The sequence below is a fragment of the Zea mays genome, chromosome 8 (assembly GCF_902167145.1).
Source record: "Zea mays cultivar B73 chromosome 8, Zm-B73-REFERENCE-NAM-5.0, whole genome shotgun sequence".
Classification (NCBI taxonomy): domain Eukaryota; kingdom Viridiplantae; phylum Streptophyta; class Magnoliopsida; order Poales; family Poaceae; genus Zea; species Zea mays.
In genome coordinates, this window is record NC_050103.1 from 40,937,872 (window position 1) to 40,965,635 (window position 27,764).

At 52.3% G+C, this 27,764-nt stretch overlaps 1 protein-coding gene across 1 annotated transcript in view; it reads right to left on the reverse strand.

The window, feature by feature from the left end:
• Positions 1–391: 391 nt before the first annotated feature.
• Positions 392–27,764, reverse strand: part of LOC103635111 (protein STRUBBELIG-RECEPTOR FAMILY 5) — a 29,605-nt gene continuing 2,232 nt past the window's right edge. The window contains exons 2-7 of the mRNA XM_020542958.1: positions 1,487–1,501; positions 1,299–1,369; positions 1,133–1,204; positions 952–1,023; positions 712–783; positions 392–620 (exon numbers count right to left, since the gene is read on the reverse strand). Coding sequence (XP_020398547.1) covers positions 551–620; positions 712–783; positions 952–1,023; positions 1,133–1,204; positions 1,299–1,369; positions 1,487–1,501 — 372 coding nt within the window. The 3' untranslated portion in view covers positions 392–550. The remainder of the gene's footprint in view (positions 621–711; positions 784–951; positions 1,024–1,132; positions 1,205–1,298; positions 1,370–1,486; positions 1,502–27,764) is intronic.

Below are 27,764 nucleotides of genomic sequence, written 5' to 3' on the forward strand. Positions count from 1 at the left end.
TAAACACACAACACAATATCAATCGAGTTGAGACAGGCACATCGGACACTGTGCATTACAATTTACATGGTATATCGAAACTAAAGTAAAACAATTCTGAGTCTTCTTTGTAGAAAGTAAAATAGCTTCAATCAGATGGTAACACTGTCAGATTGTTGCAGTAAACTACTCTCTGTGTTTGCCCTACTACACACTGATCCAGTGGTAGCTGCACAAACATGTTTTGCTTGCTTTATCACTCGTTGGTCCAAAAAATTCTTGACGGCATATTATCCGCTTTACATGCTACTACAGCATGAATGGTTGGCCTGGCCATGAACCACTGCATGTTCGACTATCTGAGTGCAGTAAACAGGCTATAGTGTACCCATTACATGGCTAAAAGTGGCAACACATTTTTTAGCTCGCATTTTTTCACAGAATTATTTATGTTGTACTGCTGTGCCGAGGCACCGCAATGCATATATGGAGTCGTCAGGATAATCTTGCTTTTTAATGTACTTGAGAAAAAGAGTAGTTTTATGCAGTGAGTATTTAATTTGAGATATACTTACAGATCCTCGAGAGGAAGTTTCGCTAGAACATCTATATGACCACTGAATTGGTTGCTCTCCACATTCCTACATACATTTTGAAAACAATGGCACTGATTGTAGATCTGAAATAAAGTATGGATGAATTACTACCATGTGCAAATTTCAGTTCCCTCACAGCGTCTTGAGGTCTTTTAGGTGCTGAAAACTCTTGGGCAGGCTGCCTGAGAAGCGGTTGAAGGAGAGATCCCTGATGAAACAATCGAGGTTAGTCGTACAAGACAGACTCACTGAAATAACATTCTAGCAACTACTATAGAAAACAAATTCCTGTTAGATACCAAAAACTGGGGAAATCAGGTGGGTCCCCCCCCCCCTTGACAGTAAAAAAAACTGGGGAATTCGCTGCTTGACTTACAATGTTGAGAGCTTTGGAAGTTGTGAAAACATATCCGTCAACTGCCCGCTTAGGTGGTTCTTGCCCAAATTTCTGCAGTTTAATCAGATGACGAATTATATAAGGACTGATGCAAACAAAAATCTGAAGGGTACATAAAGCAAACAATTAAATAGAGTGCAATGCGAATTGGAATTCCTACAGTGTTTCCAGATCACCCATCTGAGATATCGAATAAGGAACTCCTCCAGTTAAAGAGTTTCCGTAAAGATTTCTGCATGAATAAGAAAAAAAATATAAGAGAATGTGTTGGTTTAGGCACGAACCCACGCAAAAAAGTTGAATGTGGATGAGAACCGTAAACTCACAATTCAACCACGTTTGGTGGAAGCTGATATGGAAGATCGCCGTTGAGATTGTTATTCCTGAGATCACTGTACTACGTAAAACAAGGAAAATTCAACTAAGTTGCATTACTACGATGGTCAATGTAGGAAATCTCTGGGGAACTCACAATTTGGTTACTTATTTCAATCTACGTTCAGAAAAGTCCTACCAGCAGCAAATCAATCTGCAACAGTCACATGCATATTGTGAAATGTTCAAATATCAATAGAAAAAATATGAACTCCTGTACACAATGGGCATTGTACATAAAACAAAAAAATGTGAAATATTATTGCAGAGTAAAACTGAAGCCCCAAGATGGTAACAAAGGCACATCACCCCAATCCTGAGTTTCAACAAAACTTAAAAAAAATAAACAGGAAGTACCTCATTCTAATTAATAGAACCATTCTGAGAATCTTTAGGCATAAAGTCTTTTTACTGTCTTCTGAAGAACATGATTCACAATGCAACTTAGAGAGAGAGAGAGACTGCCTTTACTTCTTTGACTTGTGCTAAACTAAAGTGTACAGATATATTCTTTAATACTCACACGACAGCAACCTTACATATGTTAGCTAGGTCTAAAAATTGTGTGAGACCACCCATAGGTCACTTCACGCTCTCTCGCTGCTATACTCAACTTATAAGATAAGGATCACAACCTAATGTGCCAGTTGCTTACTAATGAAACTAAAGAGAAATTAATGAATTGATTATGATGGATCTTTAAAAAAATGGAATAAGACAGGCCCAACCAATTGCTTGACAGCACAGGCACATCAGGTTCAAGAAAGCAGCAACATGATACCAGTCGTCGAATAAAAGGAGATCAATACAAAGAAAGGTACAAAAGGTAGCCGAAGGAACACAGTAAAGAATCTCGCCTGGCCTAAACTCCAAACAACTTTTAGAACCAAAAGCAAAGACGGTAGATGAGCAATGCTCCAATATCCCAACCACTCGATCTTTTGGGGAAAATATTAAATATCCCAACCACTCGTGCGTGCTACCCTGTTCGACCATTCCTTGTTTGCTCGTTGAGAAATCGATCCTTTTCTGCTTCTGAGAAAGCATCACACAAATTTCCAACTCCTCTGGAAACTAATCACTTCTCTGATAAAAAGCTCGATTGATCTACATGATACACCGCACATTTGGAATAAAGTCGTCCCGTCCGTGGATTGAAAGGGTGCGAATAAAAACCAAACCATATAAAAAAACAATTCGAACAACAACTACAGATCCGAATCCATCTAGATCACTGTTCGCTGCAAAGAACACCTCACAAGAGTTTACTGCGCGTCCTAAAGATAAACCCCTCCTAACTTCAGAAATTACAGGTTTTTTTACATGCAGATGCTTCCCTCCTCGAAATCAGAAAGAAACGAAACTGAATACCAAAATATGTCCCCGCTCATTTACCCTCTAGTATAAGCGCGATCATTTTCGATAATCAAAATCATGCGAAAAAACGAGAGAGAGAAAGCAGTGTTTAGGGGACCAAGGATCACAGATGGAGCGGGCAGACGCCACTGTCCACTGACGGGAGCCCACCGGAAGGAATCACCACCCGGCATCCGGCAAGAATCGGCCGGGCAGACGCCACTCTCCCAGTTTTGCGATGTGCGGGCACTATAAACTGACAGCTTGAACACGCCAGTGCTGTCGCCAGTGTCTGAATCGATCGTTCGTCTGGGCTTTCAACTTGCGAGTGTGCCATCCTCGAGGGAGAGCAGCACCTTGATACCTTCGCGGTGGTGGTTGGTGCGGTCGCGTCTTTCGCGGAGGGAGAGGTCGCGGCATGCGTAGGTGGACTGGCGAGGGCAGGTAGGGGGAGGCGGGGGGAGTAGGATTGAGCGCGTACCAAACCTCTCCGCCAGAGACAATCAAAGGCTTGCTCGTGCTTGCGACGATGGATTGAGCTCGGGGCCGCGCGTGGGGGATTGAGCTCGGAGCTTTCGGTTTGCGGCGGAGTATGCGGCGGTCGCGGCGCGACAGACGGATTGTGGCGGGGGCTTGGGATTGCTCGGGGACGCGACGAACGAATTGCGGCGGGGTTTGCTCGGGGGCGGCTGCGGGGTTTCCGGAGGTCGGGCTTGAGGACCGCGGAGGGATTTGCGGGCTTGAGGATCGCGGCATTCGGAGGTTTGCGGACAGGCGGTTTGCGGCGAGGTTTGTGGACGGGCAGTTTGCGGAGGTCGGGCGGGCGGAGGCGGAGGCGGGGCGGGGGCAGTCTACAGTAAGCGCTTAATAGTTAGTAGAGATTATATATATATATATATATATCCTTTATATTCATATTTTTTACATACTCCTTTAAATCTTTTTATGTCATATTTCTTTTTAAGGGCTAGTTTGAAAACTTCATTTATCTAATAGATTTTTTTCCTAAAAAAATAAACTAATTTCCTTTATAAAAATAGAAATTTCTTGAAAAAATATAATTCTCAAACTAGCTCTAACAGTAACTTTTATATCTCGTCACTCATATATTAAACACCTATATAATCAATGTATTTTACTCTACATTTTTGTAGGTAAATATTTATGATATATATATATATATATATATATATATATATATATATATATATATATATATATATATATATATATATATATATATATATATATATATATCACACTTTACTTTACTATATTAATCGCACAACTAAAACTATAAATGTAGGAAGCTTCAGTTTACTAGCACAAGAGCACTTAACTCAATCACCAAGCAAAATTATAGAGAGATACCACCACCAATTCTTAGGTCAAAATTATCATGACTTAGTTATCAAACTTCTAATTGATAACAAGGTCCAAATCTCACATACTTATGTTATATAAATTGACTACCATGAAAGGGATACCTTACTTTACCAATGTAATCTAGCATGTGAAGTTAAGTTAATTCCAAACTTTATATTGCAAGTTGCAACACATCCATTTTAATGCCATCAAGCAACCACGCATTCCATGAGGATATAAGAACACCAGTTTCTAGTTTTATACCTATGCTTACTTTATTAATCATTTTAACCACTTAATCAGCATCGATCAACTTAACCTTTAACTCGGCAATTTGAGCACTACAATTCCCACAATTTTACCCAGCGTCAGGCGTCACATAGAGAGTCTACTAATTAACTCGTAACCCACTTAAAGCACTAGCGATACATATATACGATAATTACGTAATGCAAATAACCCTTTCCGATTCACACAAGTTAGCTAATCCCAACACGAAAGTAGTAAACCATACACGAGCGCCACATTTTCTTAGCTAGAACATGACACCCTAGAGTTCTATGAGACCGCAACTTTAAACACCCAACATTAGCACTCATACGCATCTTCCATCATGAGTTCCTTAGACCCCACGGGAACAAGTAGAGAATAATATTTCTCAACGACTTTTAACTAAGTTAATAGACAGGTGACACAATGACTACTGCGGTATGTCATTACTTCATCAGACAAGCAAAAATCTATTCTAACAATTTTGGCCGAACCGTCGACTAACTGTTTATAAAACTAGCCTATCCTTCGTACTATCACTTTCGCCACATCATGCATACGGAAAGCCAATTTAAGCACACTTCCTCATGCACAAATGTTACACTGATTTCAATTATCACGGATGTCACTAACACAATACGACGCGTCTACTACTCATTTATAACAAAGTCATACTCTATGCGCAAGGAGGCCTTTCAACAAACTTTAAATGGTGCATTCCTATGACCACTATATTTGGCATACATACGCCCATCAAAAATATATATACCCAGCATACCAACCTACGAGTTTTAAATCTATTCGCCACATCAAACAACGCAACTCGTCGGTTCTCCAATTCTCGTAGGCATCCACGCATACAACTCATCGACTTGCCGATCACAAACACACAAGTACTCAGTTCTCCTCCACAAACTTTGCGTGCAACACATTTGCACACATATGACCTCACATTAATCACATGACACCGACAAATTTGCAAATAAAACAAGCCACACGGAATCAACCTGGACGAATCGAGACTAGTCGCATGGGCTGTCCGCTTGTCTCGGCATTTTGTCGAATGAGCAAGGCGCGAAGCGCGACGTCGACGGCTTGCTGTGACAACACAAGAATTTAATGGCTTGGTCATTTTGTCGGGCGTAAGAACAACGAGTGCAACGAGGAGTCTCATCGAGGGTCGATGTTATCACGGGTAGGGCTGCACACATCACAATGCTTCCCACGGGCATTCCATCGAACACCTATGGAGCATCGTCATTGTGGGGCTGCAGGAAAGACTCGGCTGCGATGGGCTACGCTGCAGAGGGTTGGGCGTGCTCACATGGGGGAGGCCGAGACAGGGAGGAGGCGAGCTGCTGGGGAGGGCACCATGGAAGCTGCTGCCGCTGCTTCCCTGCACTGGGACAGAGAAGATGGGGAGGGGCGATGAGCACCTTGCTGGTCATCCATCCAAGCACAAAGAGGAAGATAGAGAGGGGTTGTTATTCCCTGTGTCGGCGTCCATGGGAAGCATATGTGCAGGCTTGGGGAACTCGAGCAGAGGGTGGCCTATTGCTATCCATGGAGCAGGGCGTTGAATGGGGAACTCCTGCTCCTGTGCCTTGGGAAGGAGAAGCAATGGGGGGACAGATGCATGGGGGAGCAGGGATGAGGTCACCGCCTTATAGGGGAAAGGCCACGCCATGGGTGTTGCTGCTGTCGGGGGGAACCAGAGAGGAGGGGTAAGGTGGCATGGGGGAGTAGTGGTGGGTGGCGCCTGCTTGGGGCTAGCGGTGGGAGTGGAAAATGCCACCAATTGTAAGGAAGGAGGCTCCTATTTATAGGCAAGAGCTAGGGTTAGGGTTGGAGGTTGCTTAGGATGGAAGCAAGAGGGTTGCTTCAAGGCTAAGCAAGGGATTCCTTCGAGGCTAAGGAATCATCAGTCAAGAAAATAAAATATTCCGCGGTACTGATCAGTGTGGAGATAGAGTGAGCTGATGCTCGGTTGAACGTGTAAGGAAAATGGACCCCGGGCCATTTGGCTCAATAGATTTTGGTGTTTGATGATCAACATAACATGTGGATTAATGTATTTGCTAGTGTTTATGTTTGTAGTTCACAGGATGCTAAGGTTACTTGGACTAAGGCATTGAGGAAAGCAACACCTCAAAAGGAGACATTATGAAGATCACAAGATGATCAACAAATATCAAACAAGTCCAAGAAACGAAGACAAGTGCTGCCACTGGAGGACTGTCCAGCTGAGAGCACTAGACTATCCGGTGGCACACCGGACTGTCCGGTGCCACACGTCGGATTGTCCGGTGCACCTAGGAACAGTAGTCCAATAGCTAGTTCTAGGTGGCACTGGTGGAGAGAAGCCACCAGACTGTCCGGTGTGACACGCGGACAATCCAATGCAAAAGCCTGCAACACCAACAGTCACCTGTGGTGTCAGTCCAACGGCTAGGCGCACCGGATAGGGGCACCAGGCTGTTCGATGACCCCACCGCACTGTCCAGTGTGCCGCAGAGAGCAGCAGCTTTTCTCCAATGGCTAGTTCTGTGTTGGGGTCTATAAATACCACCCCAACCGGCCATTCCAAGGTGTGGGAGCACAAAGCAACATACCAAGTCATATAGTAGACATTTCCAACTGCTCATACACACAAGTGCTTAATAGAATCACTCGGTGATTAGCGTAGATGATTTGCAAAGTGCCTAGGTTAGTTAGACCGCTTTAGTGCTTGCTCTAGGTGAATCCTAGTTAGTTGAGTGAGTTCAAATAAACCACATAACCCTTCAGCCCTTGTACGAGCCATTGTAATTATACCAAGTGGGGCGAGAGTCTTGCGAGACCATGACAACTGCATTTGTGTCACGGCCGCCACCGTGTACCTGTGGGAACGAGACCCGCGACGTATTCAGCCAGAAGCTCGATAGTGGAGACGGCGGGGAGCGTCCGAGAGGAGTCGGAAGCGGAGAACCACTTGTGCGTGGAGAAGGTCTGCGGCTCTCTACGGAGTTACTCGATCGTGGTGCTTGGCCCTCACGTGGGCTTACCTTTATGTACGGGCACCAACGAGGATTAGTCGGGACCTTGCATGGTTCTCGATACCTCGATAAAAATACCAGCATCATGTACGAGAGTTTGCATCTCTTCCTCTCTCTTTAGCTTCCGCATTTATATTAAGCATTTAAGTTTCAATCTTGTCTTTATACTTAGATTGTTTAGGATTGAAACTTAGACATTGCGGTAGTGTCGGCGTTTCGACCCCGGGGGGTCCCTGGACCGACGAGTAGATTGTTGCCGCGTGTCCCAGCCCAGATGGGTCGGCGCGAGACGGAGCACGAAGGGGGGAAGAAACAGGCAAAGGGGAAACCCGCGACCTTCGTGTTGCCCTGCGCCCAGGTCGGGTGCGCTTGCAGTAGGGGGTTACAAGCGTTCGCGTGGGAGAGAGCGAGAGCCTTATGCGCCGGCCCGTTCTCCCACGTGGCCAACCTTCTCGTACGAGAGCCCTGGACCTTCCTTTTATAGGCATAAGGAGAGGGTCCAGGTGTACAATGGGGGGTGTAGCAGTGTGCTAACGTGTCTAGCAAAGAGGAGCTAGAGCCCTAAGTACATGTCGTCGTGGCAGTCGGAGAGGTTTTGGCACCCTGTTCATGTGATGTCGTGGCCGTCGGAGGAGTGCTTGGGCCCTGTGGAAGGACAGCTGTCGGGGCTGTCGAATCCTTGCTGACGTCCCCTTGCTTCAGTAAGGGGCTGAGAGCCGCCGTCGTCATGGAGCACGCGGGGCGCCATCATTATTTGTTTGCCAAGGCGAGCCAGATGGGACGTCGGTCTTGTTCCCCGTAGCCTGAGCTAGCTAGGGGTAGGGTAATGATGGCCCCCCTGTGACGTGGTCGGTCCGAGCCCTGGGTCGGGCGAGGCGGAGGCTCCTCCGAGGTCGAGGTCGAGTTCGTCTTCCGAGGTCGAGGCTGAGTCCGAGCCCTGGGGTCGGGCGAGGCGGAGACTGTCTTCCAAGGCCGAGGCTGTGTCCGAGCCCTGGGGTCGGGCGAGGCGGAGTCCGTCGTCCAGCGTCGAGGTCGAGTCCGAGCCCTGGGTCGGGCGAGGCGGAGACCGTCTTCCGAGGCCGAGGCTGTGTCCGAGCCCTGGGGTCGGGCGAGGCGGAGTCCGTCTTCTGAGGCCGAGGCTGTGTCCGAGCCCTGGGGTCGGGCGAGGCGGAGCTTCCTATGGCGTCCGAGGCTGGACTTAGCTGCTGTCAGCCTCACTGTGTCGAGTGGCACAGCAGTCGGAGCAACACAGGCGGTGCTATTTTCTTGTCAGGTCAGTCAGTGGAGCGGCGAAGTGACTGCGGTCACTTTGGCTCTGTCGACTGAAGAGCGCGCGTCAAGATAAGGTGTCAGGCGATCCTTGCATTAAATGCTCCTGCGATACGGTCGGTTGGCGGGGCAATCTGACCAAGGTTGCTTCTCTGCGAAGACTGGGCCTCGGGCGAGCCGAAGGTGTGTCTGTTGATTGAGGGGGCCCTCGGGCGAGACGTGAATCCTCCGGGGTCGGCTGCCTTTGCCCGAGGCTGGGCTCGGGCGAGGCGAGATCGTGTCCCTTGAGTGGACTGAGCCTTGACCTTAATCGCGCCCATCAGGCCTTTACAGCTTTGTGCTAATGGGGGTTACCAGCTGAGATTAGGAGTCTTGGGGGTACCCCTAATTATGGTCCTCGACAGTAGCCCCCGAGCCTCGAAGGGAGTGTTGACACTCGCTTGGAGGCTTTTGTCACACTTTTTTGCAAGGGGACCGGCCTTTCTCGGTTGCGTTTCGTTCCGGTGGGTGTAGCCCCCGAGGCCTCGGAGGAGTGGTTTGACTCCTTCGAGGTCTTAACGCGTTTCGTGATGCTTCGGCCGGTCTGGTTGTTCCCTCATGCGAACTGGCCGCAGCCCGGGTGCATAGTCGAGTCCCAAGTTCTCGGGCTGGTATGTTGACACTGTCAACGGTTTGGCCAGAGCCGGGTTTGCGAGAGCAGCCCCCGAGCCTCCGCACAGAGCGAGAGGACGGTCAAGGACAGACTTGGCTTTTTTCATACGCCCTTGCATCGCCTTTCCGCAAGGAAGAGGGGGGGGGGAAGCGCCATGTTGCCCTCGGAGGGCGCCGAACATGGTGTCTCCAGTGAGTTGCTAATGGGTAATCCGAGTGGACGCATGTGCCCCATTCGTTAGGGGTCGGCTAGTGGCCCGGAGGCGCGCTCCAAAAGTACCTGCGGGTGATTCGCCGGACCCGGTCCCCTTTTGACAGGGTCCGAGGGCTCGATGCCTCCCTCTGGTGGGATTCCGTTACAAAATCGTTCTCGTCGGTCTCGGAAATGTCCTAGGGTACCTTGGGAGCGTAGCCCGAGCCTTGGTTATGTATCGAATGTACCCAGGGTCATCCCTCGCTCTGCGTGCTCTGAGGTGGCTGTCGAACCCTTCGGGGGCCAGCCTACAAACCCCTGATCAGTACTGGGCGCGGAGCCCGAGTGGCCTGAGGCGGTCGTTGAACCCTTCCGAGGGGTCGGCCTTCGAACCTCTGACCAGAGTGGGCGTGGAGCCCGAGTGCTCTGAGGCGGCTGTTGAACCCTTCCGAGGGGCCAGCCTTCGAACCTCTGATCAGTAGGGGGGCTCGGGGCCCGCTTCCTTCGTGGAGAAGGATCCCTTCCAGAGTATCCCTTTTCTCGGTCCCTATAGCAAGAGAGAGAAAGAGGAAGTGGAAAAGGATACGAAATCGAATGACGTGGCACACCTTTTTTGACGCGGTCATTATGGCGGAGGTGAAGCGTCGCCTGCTTCGCCTGCCAAAGGTGCCGCCTGTCCTGCCGCAGAGTTAATGCAACGGGACGAGTAGTTCGCTGGGCAGCCGTTGTGCGTGCGCGAACCGTTCGAGGAACGGGCGTCTCGCTTTGAGTTTTGAATCTCACGGCGGGTTCGGGCAAAGTGTTGAATGGGTCTCGCCTGGGCCTTTATATATTCGGGAGAGGGACTGGTGACGGTTCTTTACTTTGCTGCTCGCCTCCTACTTAGGTTTTCGCAACCCGAGGGAATAGCCAGAGAAAGGAAACCGCACACCTCGTCCTCTCCGCCGCCACCTCTTCTGCTTGGTGATGGCCGATCGGGTGACCGTTGTTTCGCCGCGCGACCCGTGGCCTTTCTCCACCGTCACGGCGGATGATCTAGAGGCCCTTGTTTCTGATGGTTTGCTTCGCCCTCTCTCCGTTGACTCGCAGCCGGAGTGGATGGCCCCTCCGAGTAGAGCCGCCCCGTCCCCGTCGCCGGGATATGTGCTGAGCTTCGTCTCCTTTCACGAGCGGGGGTTCGGAGTGCCGGCAAGCCGTTTTATGCGGGCGATTCTGCACGTCTACGGGGTGGTGCTGCACAATCTCAGTCCCAACTCCATCTTGCAAGCAGCCATCTTCGCGGCGGTTTGCGAAGGATATTTGGGGATTGCCCCCCACTGGGACCTGTGGACCCATCTCTTCTCCGCGGAGCTTTTTGCCTCGTCGATGGGGGAAAGGAGAGTTCGCATGGCGGTGCGGGCCGGTGGCTGCATCCTCCAGTTGAGGCAGGCGCGGGCGCTGCAGTACATCCCTGTCGTCCTCGCTTCTTCGAACAAAGGGTGGCAGCGCCGGTGGTTTTATCTTCGAAATGACGACGGGAGGCTCCCGTCGTTTTCTCAACGAGTGGTGACCACCGCCAGCGATAACTGGCGCTACGGGGCCCCGCGCGATAGACAAAAGAATCTCCAGCCCCTTTTGAAGGCCTTGGAGGAGCTGCAAGAAGGAGGGCTCACCGCCGCGGGGGTGGTTGCCGCCATTCATCGCCGGAGGGTGCTCCCCTTGATGGAGCGGCGGCTGCCGCTTTGGGAGATGACGCCGGGGGTCGACTTGGAGGGTTTGCAGATGTCCTCGGACCCCCTTCCCGTCGATGACCTCCACAAGCGGGTAGCCGGCACGGTAGGGAAGTTAGACGCCGGCGCCTTTTCCCAGCTCTCGATGCGTCCCGATCGCGGGTGTGTGTCCCTGGTGAGTGTCCACTCCTTCTTTCTTCTTGTGTCGGATTGCCCTTGGTTCTCACAGCCGAGACTTTTCGTCCGTCTCCAGAAGGTGGGGTTTCACAAGCCTTCCCTGCCGCCGGTCCCGGAGGACGCGGTGGACCGAGCTGCGCGAAGGGTCGCCGCGGAGAAGAGGAAGGAGAAGAAGGACACGAAGAAGGCTCGGGCCCGCGAGTGGGTGCGGGCCCGGGATGCCTTGGAAAGGCTCCGTCGTCGGCAGGAGAGGGATGGGCTCCTAAGGGAGCCATCGCCAGAGACGCCTGATGACGACGACGACGATGAAGACGATGATGAAGACGACGACATGGCTGCCCGCCTCGGCCTCAGCCCGGATCTGAGGCTGGGCTAGGGGTCGTCGAGCCAGCCCCCGAGCGGGCTGGCGCCGTCGGTATCCAGGGCCGGGGCATTGGGGTCCCGGTCCGAAGAACGGGGGCAGGCCGAGGGGGTACTTGACCCCTTGGCCGAAGTAGTCGAGGTGACCCCGGGGAGTCAGGCCGAGCTGCCTGTTCCCCAAGAACTGTTGCCCGTGCCGACTGCGCAGGAGGGTGATCCTCGGGTCGTCGTGGCTGCGCCTGGGCAGTCCATCCCTCTGGTGCCTCGGGCGCCCAAGGCAAGGATGGTGCCGAAGCCGGCAGCGGGGCTGACTTCGGTGGTACCTTCGGGGGTCGAGGCTCGAGAGACCTCCCCACAGGCACGATTGATCATGGCCCGTAGTGGGTAAGTATCTTAGGATATCTTCGTCCTGGCTCCTCCTTCGTGTGTCCTGATCCTGCTCTTCCTTTTCTTCCTAGCAAACGGAGGCATGGTTCGACCGGTCTAGCTCCCCGGAAGGTCCTCAAAACGGCGCCGGCTTCTGCAGCCAGTGCCGCACCGGGCCTCGCCGGCCAGCTGGCCTTTTTACAAGATGCCCCAAAGCGGGGGGCCCAGGCGGCACAAGTTGTCGTGGGGCGAGCTCCCGAGGCCGACTCCTCCGTTGAGGTGGCCGTCGCGCCGAGGGAGACTGCTGGTGCGGCTGCAGCCTCGAGCCCACCAGACGCGTTGCCGGCGTTGGCACTGGCTTCCGTCGAGGTGGTTGTCGTTCTGGCCGTGGAGGCACCCGTCGCCGCCGACGTTGAGATGGCCGAGGCGTCGCTGCTTGATGCCTCGGAGGAGGGGGGCGCAGAACCGCGACCCGTCCTGGGGAGCGGCAACCTCGTCCCCGCGCGGCACAGTCCCAACGGGCAGCGTCAGTCGCTCCGGTTCTAGACCAGTGGGGCTTCGGATCCCCTCTTCGTTCTTGACGATGAGCGAGAGGAGCAGTCTTGGGACGGGCTTCGCGAGTGTGCCGAGGCAACGGTGGGTCGCTTCGGTCGACCTTGGAGGTCCTTTGCAGGGACGTTCCCAAGATCCTCCAGGTAATGATTTCAAGCATACCTTTCACGTGACCAAGGCATTCTTTGTGACGCCCTGCTTCCTTTCCTCAGGATCTGATGGATCTGAGTGCCGCCAAGTCGTCGTTCATCCGCCGCGAGGCCGATGTCTGGGGTTCGCTTCGGTCCCTGAGGACCACGCTTGCCGGGGCTACCGAGCGCCTCTCCCAACGTAGCGCCGAGGTGGTGGACCTTCGATTGCTCTGTGTCGATCTGGGAGCAGAGGCAGCGGCGGCACGCGCAGAGGCGCAGCGGCAGCAGTTGGAACTTGGCCAGGTCATCGGCGAGCGGGACCAATCTCGGGGCCGGGCCGCCGAGGCTGAAAGCCGGGCTGAGGCTCTTGGAGCCCAGTTAGCCGAGGCGTCTGCTCGGGCCGGAGCTCTTGCGGCAGACCTAGCCGTGGCCCAAGCCGCATCCTTGGAGCAGCGTGCCCGAGCCAAAGGTATGTATTGGCTGCTTTAAGATTTTGATTCAGCTTCGTTCCTTAACTCATGTTCGAAGCCTTCTGCTTTGGCTGTTTGCAGAGCTCGAGTCTGCCCTCGATGAGTCCACCAAGGCACTTGCCCAGGAGGCCGAGCAGAGGGAGGCCGACCACGCGGCCATGTCCGAGGCCATCTCGGCCTTCTGTCGGGTCTTTGGTTTTGACGACGTCCCCTCGGGAAGCTCCCCTCAGAGTCGCCTGCAGGCCTTAGGTGACCACGTGCGCGGCAAACTCCGTGAGGCGCTGCATCACGGCGTCAGGTGGGCCTTCGCCGTGCTCGCTTCCCACTACGACGTAGATCTGGAGCGGGTCAACGAGGGGTATTGCCTTCCCGACGAAGATGAAGCTGCCCTGGCCGAAGTCCAGAGGCTTGACGCGGCCGCCGCGGGCCCAAGCGCGGTGCTGGCGACCACCTTCGAAGCAGAGATCCTCCCGCTTGCGCCGTCGTCCGAGGCCGGGGCAGATCTCGACGAGGGTGGGGACGAAGCCGAGGGCGCGGCTCCTTCTCCGGGCGACGCCTGATTCTGCCGGAGCAGTTTAGTTTGAATGCATATGTGTCTTTTGCGGCCACCGAGGCTCGAACACTTTATCATCGTAACATAAGGTTGTGTCTCTTTTCCTCTTGTTTTGCGTATCCGGACTCGTTCGTCAGTAGCAGGATTACTTACCCAAGTAAGAGTTATTTTTCGTGGTAGGCAACGAGTGAGGTGTCCGTATCCCAGAGGTGTAGGAGTCCCTCGGCTCGGTCGGCCTTGCCACTTACATGCACTCTTATTCGTTTCTTGGGGTCCTGTTACTGATATGGCCGGGAGACACAAAAGTCGTTTTGATGAAAGACTTTTTTCAAGGAAAATTTTGACGCGGAGGGGGTTCCCCCCTTCTAGCCCCCGAGGGAGGGTCGGGCTTTGCCGAGGCAAGGCTGACCCTTCCTTGATCGGTAGACTTCATATGTAAACGAGGTATATGAACGACTTGAAAACATCTTAAGGGTAGAAGCGACATAGCTGTCGGATGTTCCAAGTGTTGTTGTAGACCTCACCTTGACCGTTGGCCAGCTTGTATGTTTCGGGCTTCAAAATCTTGGCGATGATGAATGGCCCTTCCCAGGGTGGCGTGAGCTTGTGGCGCCCTCGGGCGTCTTGTCGCAATCGAAGCACTAAGTCGCCCACCTGGAGGTCTCGAGACCGAACCCCTCGGGCATGGTAGCGTCGCAGGGACTGCTGATACCGCGCCGAGTGTAGTAAGGCCATGTCCCGAGCCTCTTCCAGCTGGTCCAGTGAGTCTTCTCGGTTGGTCTGGTTGCGTCGGTCATCGTAGGCCCTCGCCCTTGGGGAACCGTATTCTAAGTCTGTGGGCAAGATGGCCTCGACCCCATAGACTAGAAAGAACAGTGTGAAGCCCGTGGCTCTTCTCGGCGTTGTCCTCAGACTCCAGACCACTGAGGGGAGTTCCTTCATCCATCGCTTGCCGAACTTGTTGAGGTCGTTGTAGATTTGTGGCTTGAGTCCTTGCAGAATCATGCCGTTGGCACGCTCTACTTGCCCATTCGTCATGGGGTGAGCTACGGCGGCCCAGTCCACCCGGATGTGATGATCCTCGCAGAAGTCCAGGAACTTTCTGCCGGTGAACTGGGTGTCGTTGTTAGTGATGATGGAGTTTGGGACCCCGAAGCGATGGATGATGTTGGTGAAGAATGCCACCGCCTGTTCAGACCTGATGATGTTTAGGGGTCGGATCTCGATCCACTTGGAGAATTTGTCGATGGCGACCAGCAGGTGCGTGTAGCCCCCGGGTGCCTTCTGCAAGGGACCGACGAGGTCTAGACCCCACACAGCGAACGGCCAGGTGATGGGTATTGTTTGCAGAGCCTGAGCGGGTAGGTGCGTCTGCCTTGCGTAGAATTGACACCCTTGGCAGGTGCGGACAATCCTAGTGGCGTAGGCCACCGCGGTCGGCCAGTAGAAACCTTGTCGGAAAGCGTTTCCAACAAGAGCTCGAGGCGCTGCGTGATGACCGCAAGCCCCTGAGTGTATTTCTTGTAATAACTCCTGATCTTCGGCGATGGATATGCATCGCTGGAGGATGCCTGAGGGGCTGCGGTGGTAGAGCTCCTTCCCGTCACCCAGCAAGACGAATGATTTGGCGCGCCGCGCCAGTCGCCGAGCTTCGGCTCGGTCGAGGGGAAGCTCTCCTTGGTGGAGATATTGCAGGTACGGGGTCTGCCAGTCTCGATTAGGCGGGACCCCACTCCGCTCTTCCTCGACGCGCAGTGCCTCACCCTCGGGGGCCGAGGGTGCCTCGGGCTGAGCCGAGGGTGCCTTGGGCAGGGCCGAGACCCTCTCGGGCTCGGGCGTGTCGTTTGTCTTGACTGAGGGTTGATGTAGGTCCCGGAGAGACTCTCCCGGCTGCTGGAGGCAGCTTCGGAGATCCCAGGAGTTCCCAGGGCACACGTACATGCCCTAGAAGTTGCCGGCAAAGGCTTGGACCAGGTCGTCCCAGTTGGAGATCTGCCCCGGAGGCAGATGCTCCAGCCAGGCTCGAGCGGTGTCAGAGAGGAACAGGGGGAGGTTGTGGATGATGAGGTTGTCATCATCCGTTCCACCCAGCTGGTAGGCCAGTCGGTAGTCCGCGAGCCACAGTTCCGGCCTCGTCTCCCCCGAGTACTTTGTGATGGTAGTCGGGGTTCGGAACCGGGTCGGGAACAGCGCCCGTCGTATGGCCCGGCTGAAAGCCCACGGACCGGGTGGTTCGGGCGAGGGACTCCGATCCTCCCCGCTGTCGTAGCGTCCCCCACGCCTAGGGTGGTAGCCTCGGTGCACCCTCTCGTCGAGGTGGGCTCGACGGTTGCGGTGGTGGTGCTCGTTGCCGAGGCGACCCGGGGCTGCAGGCGCCGTGTTGCGCGTGCGCCCGGTGTGGATCGAGGCTTCCCGCATGAATCGGGAAGTCGCGATGCGATGCTCCGAAGGGTACCCCTGCCTTCGGGAGGCAGAGCTTTCGGCCCGTCGGACCGCGGCATCCTCCAGGAGATTCTTGAGCTCTCCCTGGATACGCCGCCCTTCGGTGGTCGATGGTTCCGGCATCGCGCGGAGTAGTATTGCTGCTGCAGCCAGGTTCTGGCCGACCCCACTGGAAGCCGGTGGCGGCCTTGCCCTGACGTCGTCGGCAATGCGGTGATGGATGCCCTGGGGTAGATGACGCGCTTCTCCGGTCAGAGCTTGGTCTGCCCATCCCTGCCCGATGTTTTGTTGGAACTGCTCAAGTGTTCCTGCTCCCTCGTCGAGCCTGGCCTGCATCTCGCGGATTTGCTCGAGCTGTGCGTCCTGACCCCCCGCAGGGACTGGGACCACAGCTAGCTCCCGAAGGATGTCAACACGAGGCGTAGGCCTAGGGGGATTACCGTTTTCCGGCATACCAAGATGGTTGCCTTCGCCGGGACCCCCTAGATCGACGTGCAAACATTCACGACTTGGGCCGCAGTCCCCGTCGTCGAAGCTGCGGCTACCATCGGAACAATCAGAGAGGCAGTAGTCGCATGTGGTCATGAAGTCCCGCATGGCACTGGGGTTGCCGAGCCCGGAGAAATCCCAACAAAAGTCGGGCTCGTCATCTTCCTCGGAACCCGAGGGTCCATAGGTCGAGACGGCCATCAGTCTGTCCCAGGGCGACCGCATATGGTACCCCGGTGGGCTGGTACATGCCTCTATGAAGGCTTCCACCGAAGCGAGGTCGCTTGGTGGGTCGAAGCTGAATCCAAAAGGCACGAGATGGGAATCGGTCGGTACCTCTTGATCGACGGGCGGTGACGAAGTCGCGTCAGGGGCGGACTGCACCGTTGTCTCAGGTACGAGGGCGACGCCCAGCAAGTCCTTCACGAGCGCGCTGGCGTCGTTCGTCCGCTTGGGGTTGGCGTGTTGCGGGGAAACAGCGCTCGTCTTCGTCTCAGACGCAAGGTCGACGCCCGACGTGTCCCCGTTGGGGCGCCGGCACCGTCGACTCGCTCGACAGCCGACGAGGTGCCGCCTCCTGCTTGGCCATGGTTGCCCCGCCTCCTCCTCCGTCAGCGGGGGAGGTGACGGGACAAACTCGGATGTTGTTCTTCCGCCACATGGGGAAGACGTCGTTGATTCCGCCGCCGGTGGGCGGGCTGACGGCCGCCATTGTCGCCGTCGCGCGGCGGAGGAAGGAGTATCATGTCGTAGCTGCCGTCGAGGGACATGAACTCAAGACTCCCGAAACGGAGCATCGTCCCAGACTGGAAAGGTTGCTGGAGACTACCCATCTGGAGCTTGACGGGAAGCTGTTCGTCAACACGCAGCAGGCCCCTACCTGGCGCGCCAACTGTCGGCGTTTCGACCCCGGGGGGTCCCTGGACCGACGAGTAAATTGTCGCCGCGTGTCCCAGCCCAGATGGGTCATCGCGAGATGGAGCACGAAGGGGGGAAGAAACAGGCAAAGGGGAAACCCGCAGCCTTCGTGTTGCCCTGCGCCCAGGTCGGGTGCGCTTGCAGTAGGGGGTTACAAGTGTTCGCGTGGGAGAGAGCGAGAGCCTTATGCGCTGGCCCGTTCTCCCGCGCGGCCAACCTTCTCGTACGAGAGCCCTGGACCTTCCTTTTATAGGCATAAGGATGGGGTCCAGGTGTATAATGGGGGGTGTAGCAGTGTGCTAACGTGTCTAGCAAAGAGGAGCTAGAGCCCTAAGTACATGCCGTCGTGGCAGTCGGAGAGGTTTTGGCACCCTGTTCATGTGATGTCGTGGCCGTCGGAGGAGTGCTTGGGCCCTATGGAAGGACAGCTGTCGGGACTGTCGAATCCTTGCTGACGTCCCCTTGCTTCCGTAAGGGGCTGAGAGCCGCCGTCGTCATGGAGCACGCGGGGCGCCATCATTATTTGTTTGCCGGGGCGAGCCAGATGGGACGCCGGTCTTGTTCCCCGCAGCCTGAGCTAGCTAGGGGTAGGGTAATGATGGCCCCCCTGTGACGTGGTCGGTCCGAGCCCTGGGTCGGGCGAGGCGGAGGCTCCTCCGAAGTCGAGGTCGAGTTCGTCTTCCGAGGTCGAGGCTGAGTCCGAGCCCTGGGGTCGGGCGAGGCGGAGACCGTCTTCCGAGGCTGAGGCTGTGTCCGAGCCCTGGGGTCGGGCGAGGCGAAGACCGTCTTCCGAGGCCGAGGCTGTGTCCGAGCCCTGGGGTCGGGCGAGGCAGAGTCCGTCGTCCAGCGTCGAGGTCGAGTCCGAGCCTTGGGTCGGGTGAGGCGGAGACCGTCTTCCGAGGCCGAGGCTGTGTCCGAGCCCTGGGGTCGGGCGAGGCGGAGTCCGTCTTCTGAGGCCGAGGCTGTGTCCGAGCCCTGGGGTCGGGCGAGGCGGAGCTTCCTATGGCGCCCGAGGCTGGACTTAGCTGCTGTCAGCCTCACTCTGTCGAGTGGCACATCAGTCGGAGCAACACAGGCGGCGCTGTTTTCTTGTCAGGTAGGTCAGTGGAGTGGCGAAGTGACTGCGGTCACTTCGGCTCTGTCAACTGAAGAGCGTGCGTCAGGATAAGGTGTCAGGAGATCCTTGCATTAAATGCTCCTGCGATACGGTCGGTTGGCGTGGCGATCTGGCCAAGGTTGCTTCTCTGCGAAGACTGGGCCTCGGGCGAGCCGAAGGTGTTTCCGTTGCTTGAGGGGGCCCTCGGGCGAGACGCGAATCCTCCGGGGTCGGCTGCCTTTGCCCGAGGCTGGGCTTGGGCGAGGCGAGATCGTGTCCCTTGAGTGGACTGAGCCTTGACCTTAATCGCGCCCATCAGGCCTTTGCAGCTTTGTGCTGATGGGGGTTACCAGCTGAGATTAGGAGTCTTAGGGGTACCCCTAATTATGGTCCTCGACAGGTAGAGATAGCAACACTTATACAAAACCTAGCTTGCACATTCTAGTTTGTTTATTTGCATAGGTTTTGCTCTAGGGATTTATTTATGGCCTAGTTTAGAGAAAGTTTTATAAGTCATAATTCACCCCCTCTTAGGCATCACATGTTTACTTCTGAATGGAAGACCGAAGACTTATCCGAACTGGGAATTTGGTTTTTAGCATCGCTTGGAAATTTGTTCCCGTACGAATAGAAAATCAAAATTACTAGAGATCGACTGCCTTTCGGATCTACGATTGAAAAAGGCAAGTTGCGATATTTTTAAAAAAAATCAATGTCGATGTTGATTTTCGAATTCAGATTGGACACAGAGATATTAAGCCGAGTCGGATAAGAATTAATTAGAGGTTGACTCTTAGAAATTCCATGGGAGAATACGGATGTGGATTTAATATTTGGACGTAGACCGAATATCAAGAAAGCAGATTCGAGCATAGGTCGGATAACAATCGTCGAGAGTTCGAATAAACAAGTTGGATGGGATTTACGAGATGAGATTGATTTTCGAGTTCGCATTCATTTCGAGAAATAAAAGTTTTAATATGATAAAAATTCGGCATTTCTCGAGATCGAGCAGCTCCGAATTTGGTGGAACTTTCTTGACTAATCTTGATCAACAGAGATAGACGTGATCGAGAAGCATTATCTTTACTGATTGATCCGTGATTAGGTCAAATTTCACGGCTAAAGATGAAATAAACACCTGGGGAGTCACACTTTGGGAGCCAACTAAAAACAATAGAAAACAAGAGAACTAGAGAGAGAAGGGTGAGGAAAAAGCAAATCGCAAAGAGTGATCAACGCAAAGATATGGTGATTTGTTTCTCGAGTTTCCACTCCGAAGAATGTATATCCCCATTGAGGTGTCCACAAAGGACAGGCCTTTCAGCCCTTTCCCTCTTTCGAACAGTCATGGAGACTGGTTGAGCTTTCTTCTCAATCTCGGGATCACATAGTCCCGCAAGGGCCTCCACACAAAGAATCGAAGCCTCTTGCTTCACAGTTACAACAACAGAATGGGGATAGAGAACGAGAACAATCAATGCTCAAATGATCACAAGACCATGCAACACGAAAATGCGCTAGCTGCTATGTCTCTCAAACACAAATCAATCAAATGCGACGCGAGAATGGCTTTGAATGCGTGGAGATATTGCCTTTAATGTTTGGAAAGTTGGGAGTGCTCATGTGTCTTCAATGTGCTGGTTGGGGGTATTTATAGCCCCCAACCACCCAAATAGCCGTTGGAGAAAACCTGCCAAAACTGCACAGTCGAGTGGTGCACGAACCGTGAACAGTGCAGGTCCGGTGCACCACTAGACAGTGAACATTGCATGGTAGGTGACCGTTCTGATATTGCAAGTAGCCATTGGTCCCTTGTCAGAAGGTCTGATACGCCACCGGACGGTCTAGTGCGCTAGGCCGAAGAATACCCATAGTTGGCTTGCAAGCTATAATTCACGACGGACGATCCGGTGAGCCCCTGTGCGCTGACCTAAAACTGACTGAGTCCAAGTCCTTGGACCTGATGGTTCGGTGCGCCACCGGTGCACTAGGCTGCAACACAGATTTGTCTATCTTTTGTCCAATTCTTATCCAAATCTTTTTTACTATCTTCGAGGGTGTTGCTATGACTTAGACAAACATATGTGATGACAATACAACTAGTCTAAGTCAAGGTTTTTGAACTTTTTGATCTCTCCAACTTAGAAACTTTTTTAATTCAAACTTGCTCCAAAAGTGCAACTTTGCAAACCTAAGCTTTCCAACCTCCTTAGATGTGTCAAATAGGTTCGTAAGGTGTATGCAACTTATTTAAATTGTGAAACTAGGTATTCTTTACATTTTTCAAGTTTTACCCCTTTGTGGTTGGTTTTGAGCTATTTTTGACTTAGAACTAAGTTGAGTGGACTTATGCAGTTGTGAATCAAATACTAGGTAGACTAATTAGTCCATATGGTTGTGATGGTCATCAAGCACCAAAATGAATTAGGCCCCGTTTATTTCGTTGGAATTGAATTCCATTCTAATAATTATAATTTAGACAAAACTAATTAAGTTAATATATTTGTATGTGTAATATATTTGTATATGTAATATATTTGTATATTATCCTAAACCATATGAGATAGTTATACACTATATTTATGATATAGAGAAGCAAGTAGAAGAGTGTGCTATAAGTTGTACATTAAAAAAGTAGCATGTAAATCTATAGGATCAATTTCCATCTCTCACCCCATGAATTTGAGATAGGTTTATATATAAACATTGGAAAGTTGTGGAATGACACATTCTAAAACAATATCCTACTCCATTAGTTGGATTCCAATTCCTCAAAATGAAGGGAAACAAACGAGGCCTTAGAGAAAATGGTTAAGGACATTTCCCTTTTAGGGTGCAAAGTTCTTTGAAGTTTTATGCGACTTGTGGGTCAAGATGTACAACCTTTATAGAGTGTAAAACTGATATATCAATCGTGCTCATGGTCAAAAGCGACTCAAATCCTCACATGATTAAATTATAGAATTAAATTAAACCGGACATGTATTTTATTGTAACTATTGCATTTATGATCATTTTATTTAATTGGGATGGTATATACTTATACTTAGTAATTGCTAATAAAATTATGACCAACAAAATTAAAAGCTAAATGCTCAGTCTTAGACTATGCCATGGTAAGCTTACACTACACTTTTTCCTACATGCTTGCTGAGCCCCCACTGTAAGTGAGCTCACCCTTGCGAGATTTGTTGCTCAGAATTAGGTCATCAAGATGAAGTCTACTACAAAGAGTTTGAGGAGTTCTAGGTTTCCATCGCTCCGGTCAACATGCATGTGGCTCATTATCGGGATTGTCTTCATCATTTAATTTCTTTTATTTAGTTATTTCTTTAAATACATTATACTTATATAATAAAGTTTGTGGCATTAGTTTCTATACACTGAATCATCATCTGTGTGAAACTTGATCCTAGTACACATATGAGACGCAACTGGATTTGTTCTTAAATCTAGGTGCGACATTCTAATCGCCATCTAGGTGATGCTAATCACCAAGAGTAACAAGCACTAGACTCTCACTCGACCATAGTTATTCTAAAGGGGTGGTGGTTGCAGACAAGTCACTCTATGCACTAATGAAGTCGCTAATCATGTCGTTATCACTTCTTTAATATTCCAACTATGCAAAGGGTTCTCCTCACTCTTATGTGGGTGATTTAGCTATTGCAAGGGGCAATACACCTTAAGAAGCTAAGTTAGGGTATGAATAGTCCTAAAAGGTGGAACTAGCTGTTAGCACCCTACTCAATTTTTCTCGAACATCGAACATTTCCAGTGCCAACTTAACCACTTCTCTAGACATGCTAGTGGCTCTTCAATGGTTATTTCCTAAATTAGTTGTTACTGTACATGGCATCCGGTGCTAGCACTAGTGCCACACTAGACATGGTCGATGGTATGGTGCTCAAATGCATAGATGAGGACTTCTCTAAGTATCATATCTAGTGGCACACTAGACATATCTAGTAGTACTTAGTGTGGGGGACAGATATCCCCCGGGTCCACTAGAATTCGAAAACCCTTGCATGGGGCCATGGAACAGTCGCCCCACAAGGTCGTCTCGTCGTGGGCTGGGCAAAGACTACAATTGAAATGGACCGACCCAAGAAGGCAATGGGCTCGTGCCCAGATTGTCCGTGGGTTATGTGTAATCTTAAGGGAGTCGTCCGTTTTTCCCACGCCTGGCGCCCTCAAACGTCGGAGATGGATCGGGATGAAGCCGTCGGGTTTTCCTTAAGATAAGCTAAGTTAGTTTGCTATTTGCTAGGAGATAAGCTGGAAGAGTGTGATCAGCGTGTGTGTAGGAAGTGTCCCACGGTCGTGTGTATAAGGCCTAGGGGGGCCCATCATTTTCATCTCATTAGCACCTCTCCATACGGGAAACACCACTTGTAAACACACCACACATACAAAGCCACCCCAGGAAGTAGGGTATTACGCCTCTCAAAGCGGCCCGAACCTATAGAAAATTGTCTGACTCTCTCTCTCTTTCTCTCTATCCCCCTCTTGTGCTTCCGGCACGAACCATCGAGCTACGATCAACAACACCGTCCTACCCAAAAGCACGACGAGGGTACCCCCGGGTGTGCGGTCGGACACTAGACACCGATAGCTCATGCGCCAGGTAGAGGGTGTGTCGTTGGTCAAAGTTAGTTCAATGGCCGTCACCTTCAAGAACAAGATCACCCTCAGCCCAGGGGCTAGGTTTTGCTTCGGAACCATCTCATGCATAGCGGACGTAGAAGGGACTCTACACCGCGTAGCAGATCCACCCGAGAAGAAACCTTCCTCGGGAATCCCGAGAGAAGCCAAAGCAAGACTGCGGACAGCGCCCCCGCTCACAGCTCGGGGGAAGATGGTCCCTTCCAGACCGGGATTCAGGAGCCCTCGGGAGAAGGAAAATCGATCAGTCGGGGCTTCACTAACTCGAAAAACTCTGGTGTCCACCTCGCCCACTAAGGAGTGGACATGGATCACTCGGAAGAAGGAAATAAACATCCTGAGTCAGGGAAGGAGAACACGCCAAGCCACCTTTCTGATACCTCCGCCCTCAAAGGAGGATGGGAAGAAGAACATCGTCGTACCGACTCCTTTCTACCCTGACATCCTCTTCATCCAGGGGAGATTGGAGTCAGGGCCAATCTTCGATGATGAGCCTACCAGGCAAGGGGAGGAACCTCCCCAGCGTGATGCCCGACAATGAAGAAACAAACGCTGAAACGTGTGACGACATCATGAAGTCGGGGAACGGGATCCAGCGTAGCCTGTGTCTCGGGACAAAGCCTCGGAAGCGGGAGAAACTCCCGACGAACGAGTACACCGAGAAAGATGTAACTCTCACCGCCGTGATCGCCGACAGGCTTAGGATCGAGAGCGAGAGCTAGCCAAACAAGACACTAGGCTCCAGCAAGAGAACCCTCTCCTCGCTCGAAACCTATACCCCAATTTCGCTCGAGCACTAAACACGTCGAGTGAAGTTGGAGGAGTACTGGCGCAGATAGCCGACGGACTCCCGTGAACCACAAACGTGGAAGGTTACTGACAGCTGCTTACACAGATGGCCAATCATCTTCTACCCCTCGCTCGTCCTGCGGACGACATGCGTCACGCCATCAACAACCGACGAGACGCACGAAGCACCATCAGCGCTTCGCGCGACCGATGGCACGAAAATGAGATGACACACCGAGAGGAGTATGACCGAGATCATGGTGTACTGGCGCGCATGCCACCCGAATTGAGTCGGCGGTAGCTTCAACCAGTGGTCCATTTCGATGACGGTAGAGATGACCTACTACCGACTCCCCTCCCTGGGATCGACGACACCAACATTGGTAGGAGGATACGTGCGGAGTTTCTGCGCTTACTCCCCGTCTTCGGGCCATCCAATGGCCTCCCAACTTCAAGGTCTCCAACGTCGACAAGTACGAGCCTAAGCAGGACCCGGGAGGCTGGTTGGTCGTCTATACGACTGCCGCCCGGGCTGCTGGGGCAAAAGAGAACGTCATGACGGCGTACTTACCCATTGTCTTGGGACAAGACGCGCTGCAGTGGCTCCGACACCTACCTCGACACTGCATCGACAATTGGGGTGACTTTAGTCGCCGATTTATCGCGAACTTCTAGTCTCTTCGATAAGCCGGCGCAACCATGGGACCTCAAATCCATTAGGTGCCAGATTGATGAAACCCTCCAATCGTTCCTTAAAAGATTTCAAACGATGAGAAATCACATCCCCAAAGTCGCTGAGGCGGTCGTAATTAAAGGCTTCTATTGGGAATCCAACGACTCGGCCTTCGTCCGAGCCATACCCCAAAAGGCGCCAACCACCTCCAAACAATTGTTCTGGGAGGCGGACCTCTACATCACCGCAAATGAGCGGGCCTAGGACCTCATCGGAGGCACAAAATCTGTGCCACCCGCACCGCAACAGGATACAAACCAGCATCCAGACAAGCGCTGGGAAAAAAGGCCCTGTGAGGAGGTGCACACTACCTAGCCACCTGCCGCTCGAGCCTGCGGTGCACGTTGCGAAGGAGTGCGAACACTGGATGAAATCCTCGACTCCCGGTGTCCGTATCACAAGGACATGCGCCACACCCTACGGAACTGCAGAGACTTCAAACACTCCGTCGGGCATGGCCGACCGTTCCAGCCACTACCACCTCCCCCGCCACAAGGAGAGCCTGGCGAGCCTAGGCCTCCTTAGCAACACAAAGAGGGGAGGAGTGGAGCTTTCCCGCGTGTTGACAGGGAGGTCAACGTCATATTTGGAGGCCATGGGGCACAAGAAAACAGGAGGCAGCAAAAGCTCAACGATCGACAGATCCTGGTAGCCACGACCAGTGCTCCGGCCCCTTACCGATGGTCGGAACATGCAATAACCTTTAGCCAAGCTGATCGATGGCTTAACTTTGATCACCTCGGCATATATCTGCTACTTGTTGATCCGGTGATCCGAGAAAGCTGGGTAAAGAAAGTGTTGGTGGACGGGGGAAGCAGCATCAACGTCACCTTCCTTCAGATGCTCCAGGCCCTAGGGGTCGCCATCAAGGACCTCACTGAGTCGGATACTCCCTTCTTCAGCACCGTGCCGATCGAAGGGGAGTATCCGCTTGGACACATCTACATGTCTGTCACCTTTGGAACCCCAGAAAACTATAGAACCGAGTTCTTGAGGTTTGAGGTGGCTTGCTTCGACTGCGGGTACAACGCCATCATTGGAAGACCAGGACTAGCGAAATTCATGGCTATCCCACACTACTCGTACATGATACTCAAGATGCCAGGACCTCAGGGGATTATCACCGTGCGCACCGACTTCCAAGGCGCCGCGGAATGCTTTCGGGGCACCATCCAAACGGCTCTCACTATTGGGCCCCCGGTAGCCCTTCCCACACAGGTGGGCAGCGGACTGGAAGATGAAAATTTCACAATCACCACGAACGAAGCTCAGGCTGCAACCTCTATGCGGCCGACTAAAAAAACTAAAAGGATCAATCTGGGATTCTCTGATGAACGCAAGACTGCAATCATCAGCTCCAGCCTCGACGACAAATAGGAAAGCGCGCTCGTCCAGTTCCTGCAAGACAATCGGGATGTATTCGCATGGTAACCTATGGACATGCTAGGAGTCCTGAGAGAACTGGCCGAGCACAAACTTAAAGTTTATCCTCAGGCAAGACCAATCCGATAGAAGCTATGTCGTTTCACGCCTAACAAAAGAGAAGCCATTCGCGTAGAGTTAGCTCACCTTGTGTCGGCAGGGTTCATTAGAGAAGTACTGCATCCTGAGTGGCTGGCAAACCCCGTTCTTGTACTAAAAAAGAATAAAATTTATTAGCACATGTGTGTCGACTATACCGATCTCAATAAGCACTGCCCAAAGAATCCCTTCGGACTCCCTAGGATAGATCAGGTAGTTGACTCGACTACTTGCTGCTCTATGCTCTCCTTCCTATACTGCTACTCTGGGTATCATCATATCAGTCTGGCGAAGGAATACGAGGAGAAGACCGCATTCATCACACCGTTCGGGGCTTTTTGCTATACCTCCATGTCGTTCGGCCTCAAGGACGCTGGAGCGACTTACCAAAGGGTCATCCAAACATGCTTAGCCGACCACTAGGGCAAGCGAGTGGAGGCTTATGTTGATGATTTGGTTATTAAGACAGAAAACTCAGAGAACTTCATCGAGGATCTGCAACAGGTTTTCAACAGCTTGAGACGCTACCGCTGGAAGCTAAACTCGGAGAAATGTGTATTCGGAGTACCGGCTGGAAAGCTACTTGGGTTTATCGTTAGTCATCGGGGAATAGAAGCAAATCTAGAAAAGATTGAGACCATTATGAGGATGGAGCCACCATGATCACAAAAGAAGGTACAAAGGCTCACTGGAAGCATGGCAGCGCTGAGCAGATTCATATTAAGGCTAGGCGAGAAAGGAATGCAATTCTATTAATTGCTCAAGAAGGTGGACAAATTTCAGTGGACCACGAAAGCGCAAGAAGCCTTGGATGCACTGAAGAAGTTCCTGACCACACCACCAGTACTCAAGCCACCACGCCGAGCTACGTCCAATCAGCCGGCTGAAGATCTGCTGCTATATATTTCCTGCATGACTCACGTGGTAAGCACCACGTTAGTAGTCGAGTGGACGGAAGAATGACATGCATACCCAGTGCAACATCCGGTTTACTTTATCAGCGAAGTCCTCGGTACCTCAAAGATAAGGTACCCTCAAGTTCAGAAGCTATTATACGTGGTACTTCTAACTGCTCGCAAGCTCCGACAATACTTTGATGACCACAAAGTCATAGTAGTCATAGGATTTCCAATAGGCGATATTCTTCGCAATAAGGAAGCTGTTGGGAGAACAACCAAGTGGGCATGTGAACTCGGAGCTCATGATATAGAGTTCCGACCTCGCACGACGATAAAGACCCAGGCACTAGTCGACTTCATATCAGAGTGGACTGAGCACCAGGTCCCGGAAAGCCCAGAAGTTGT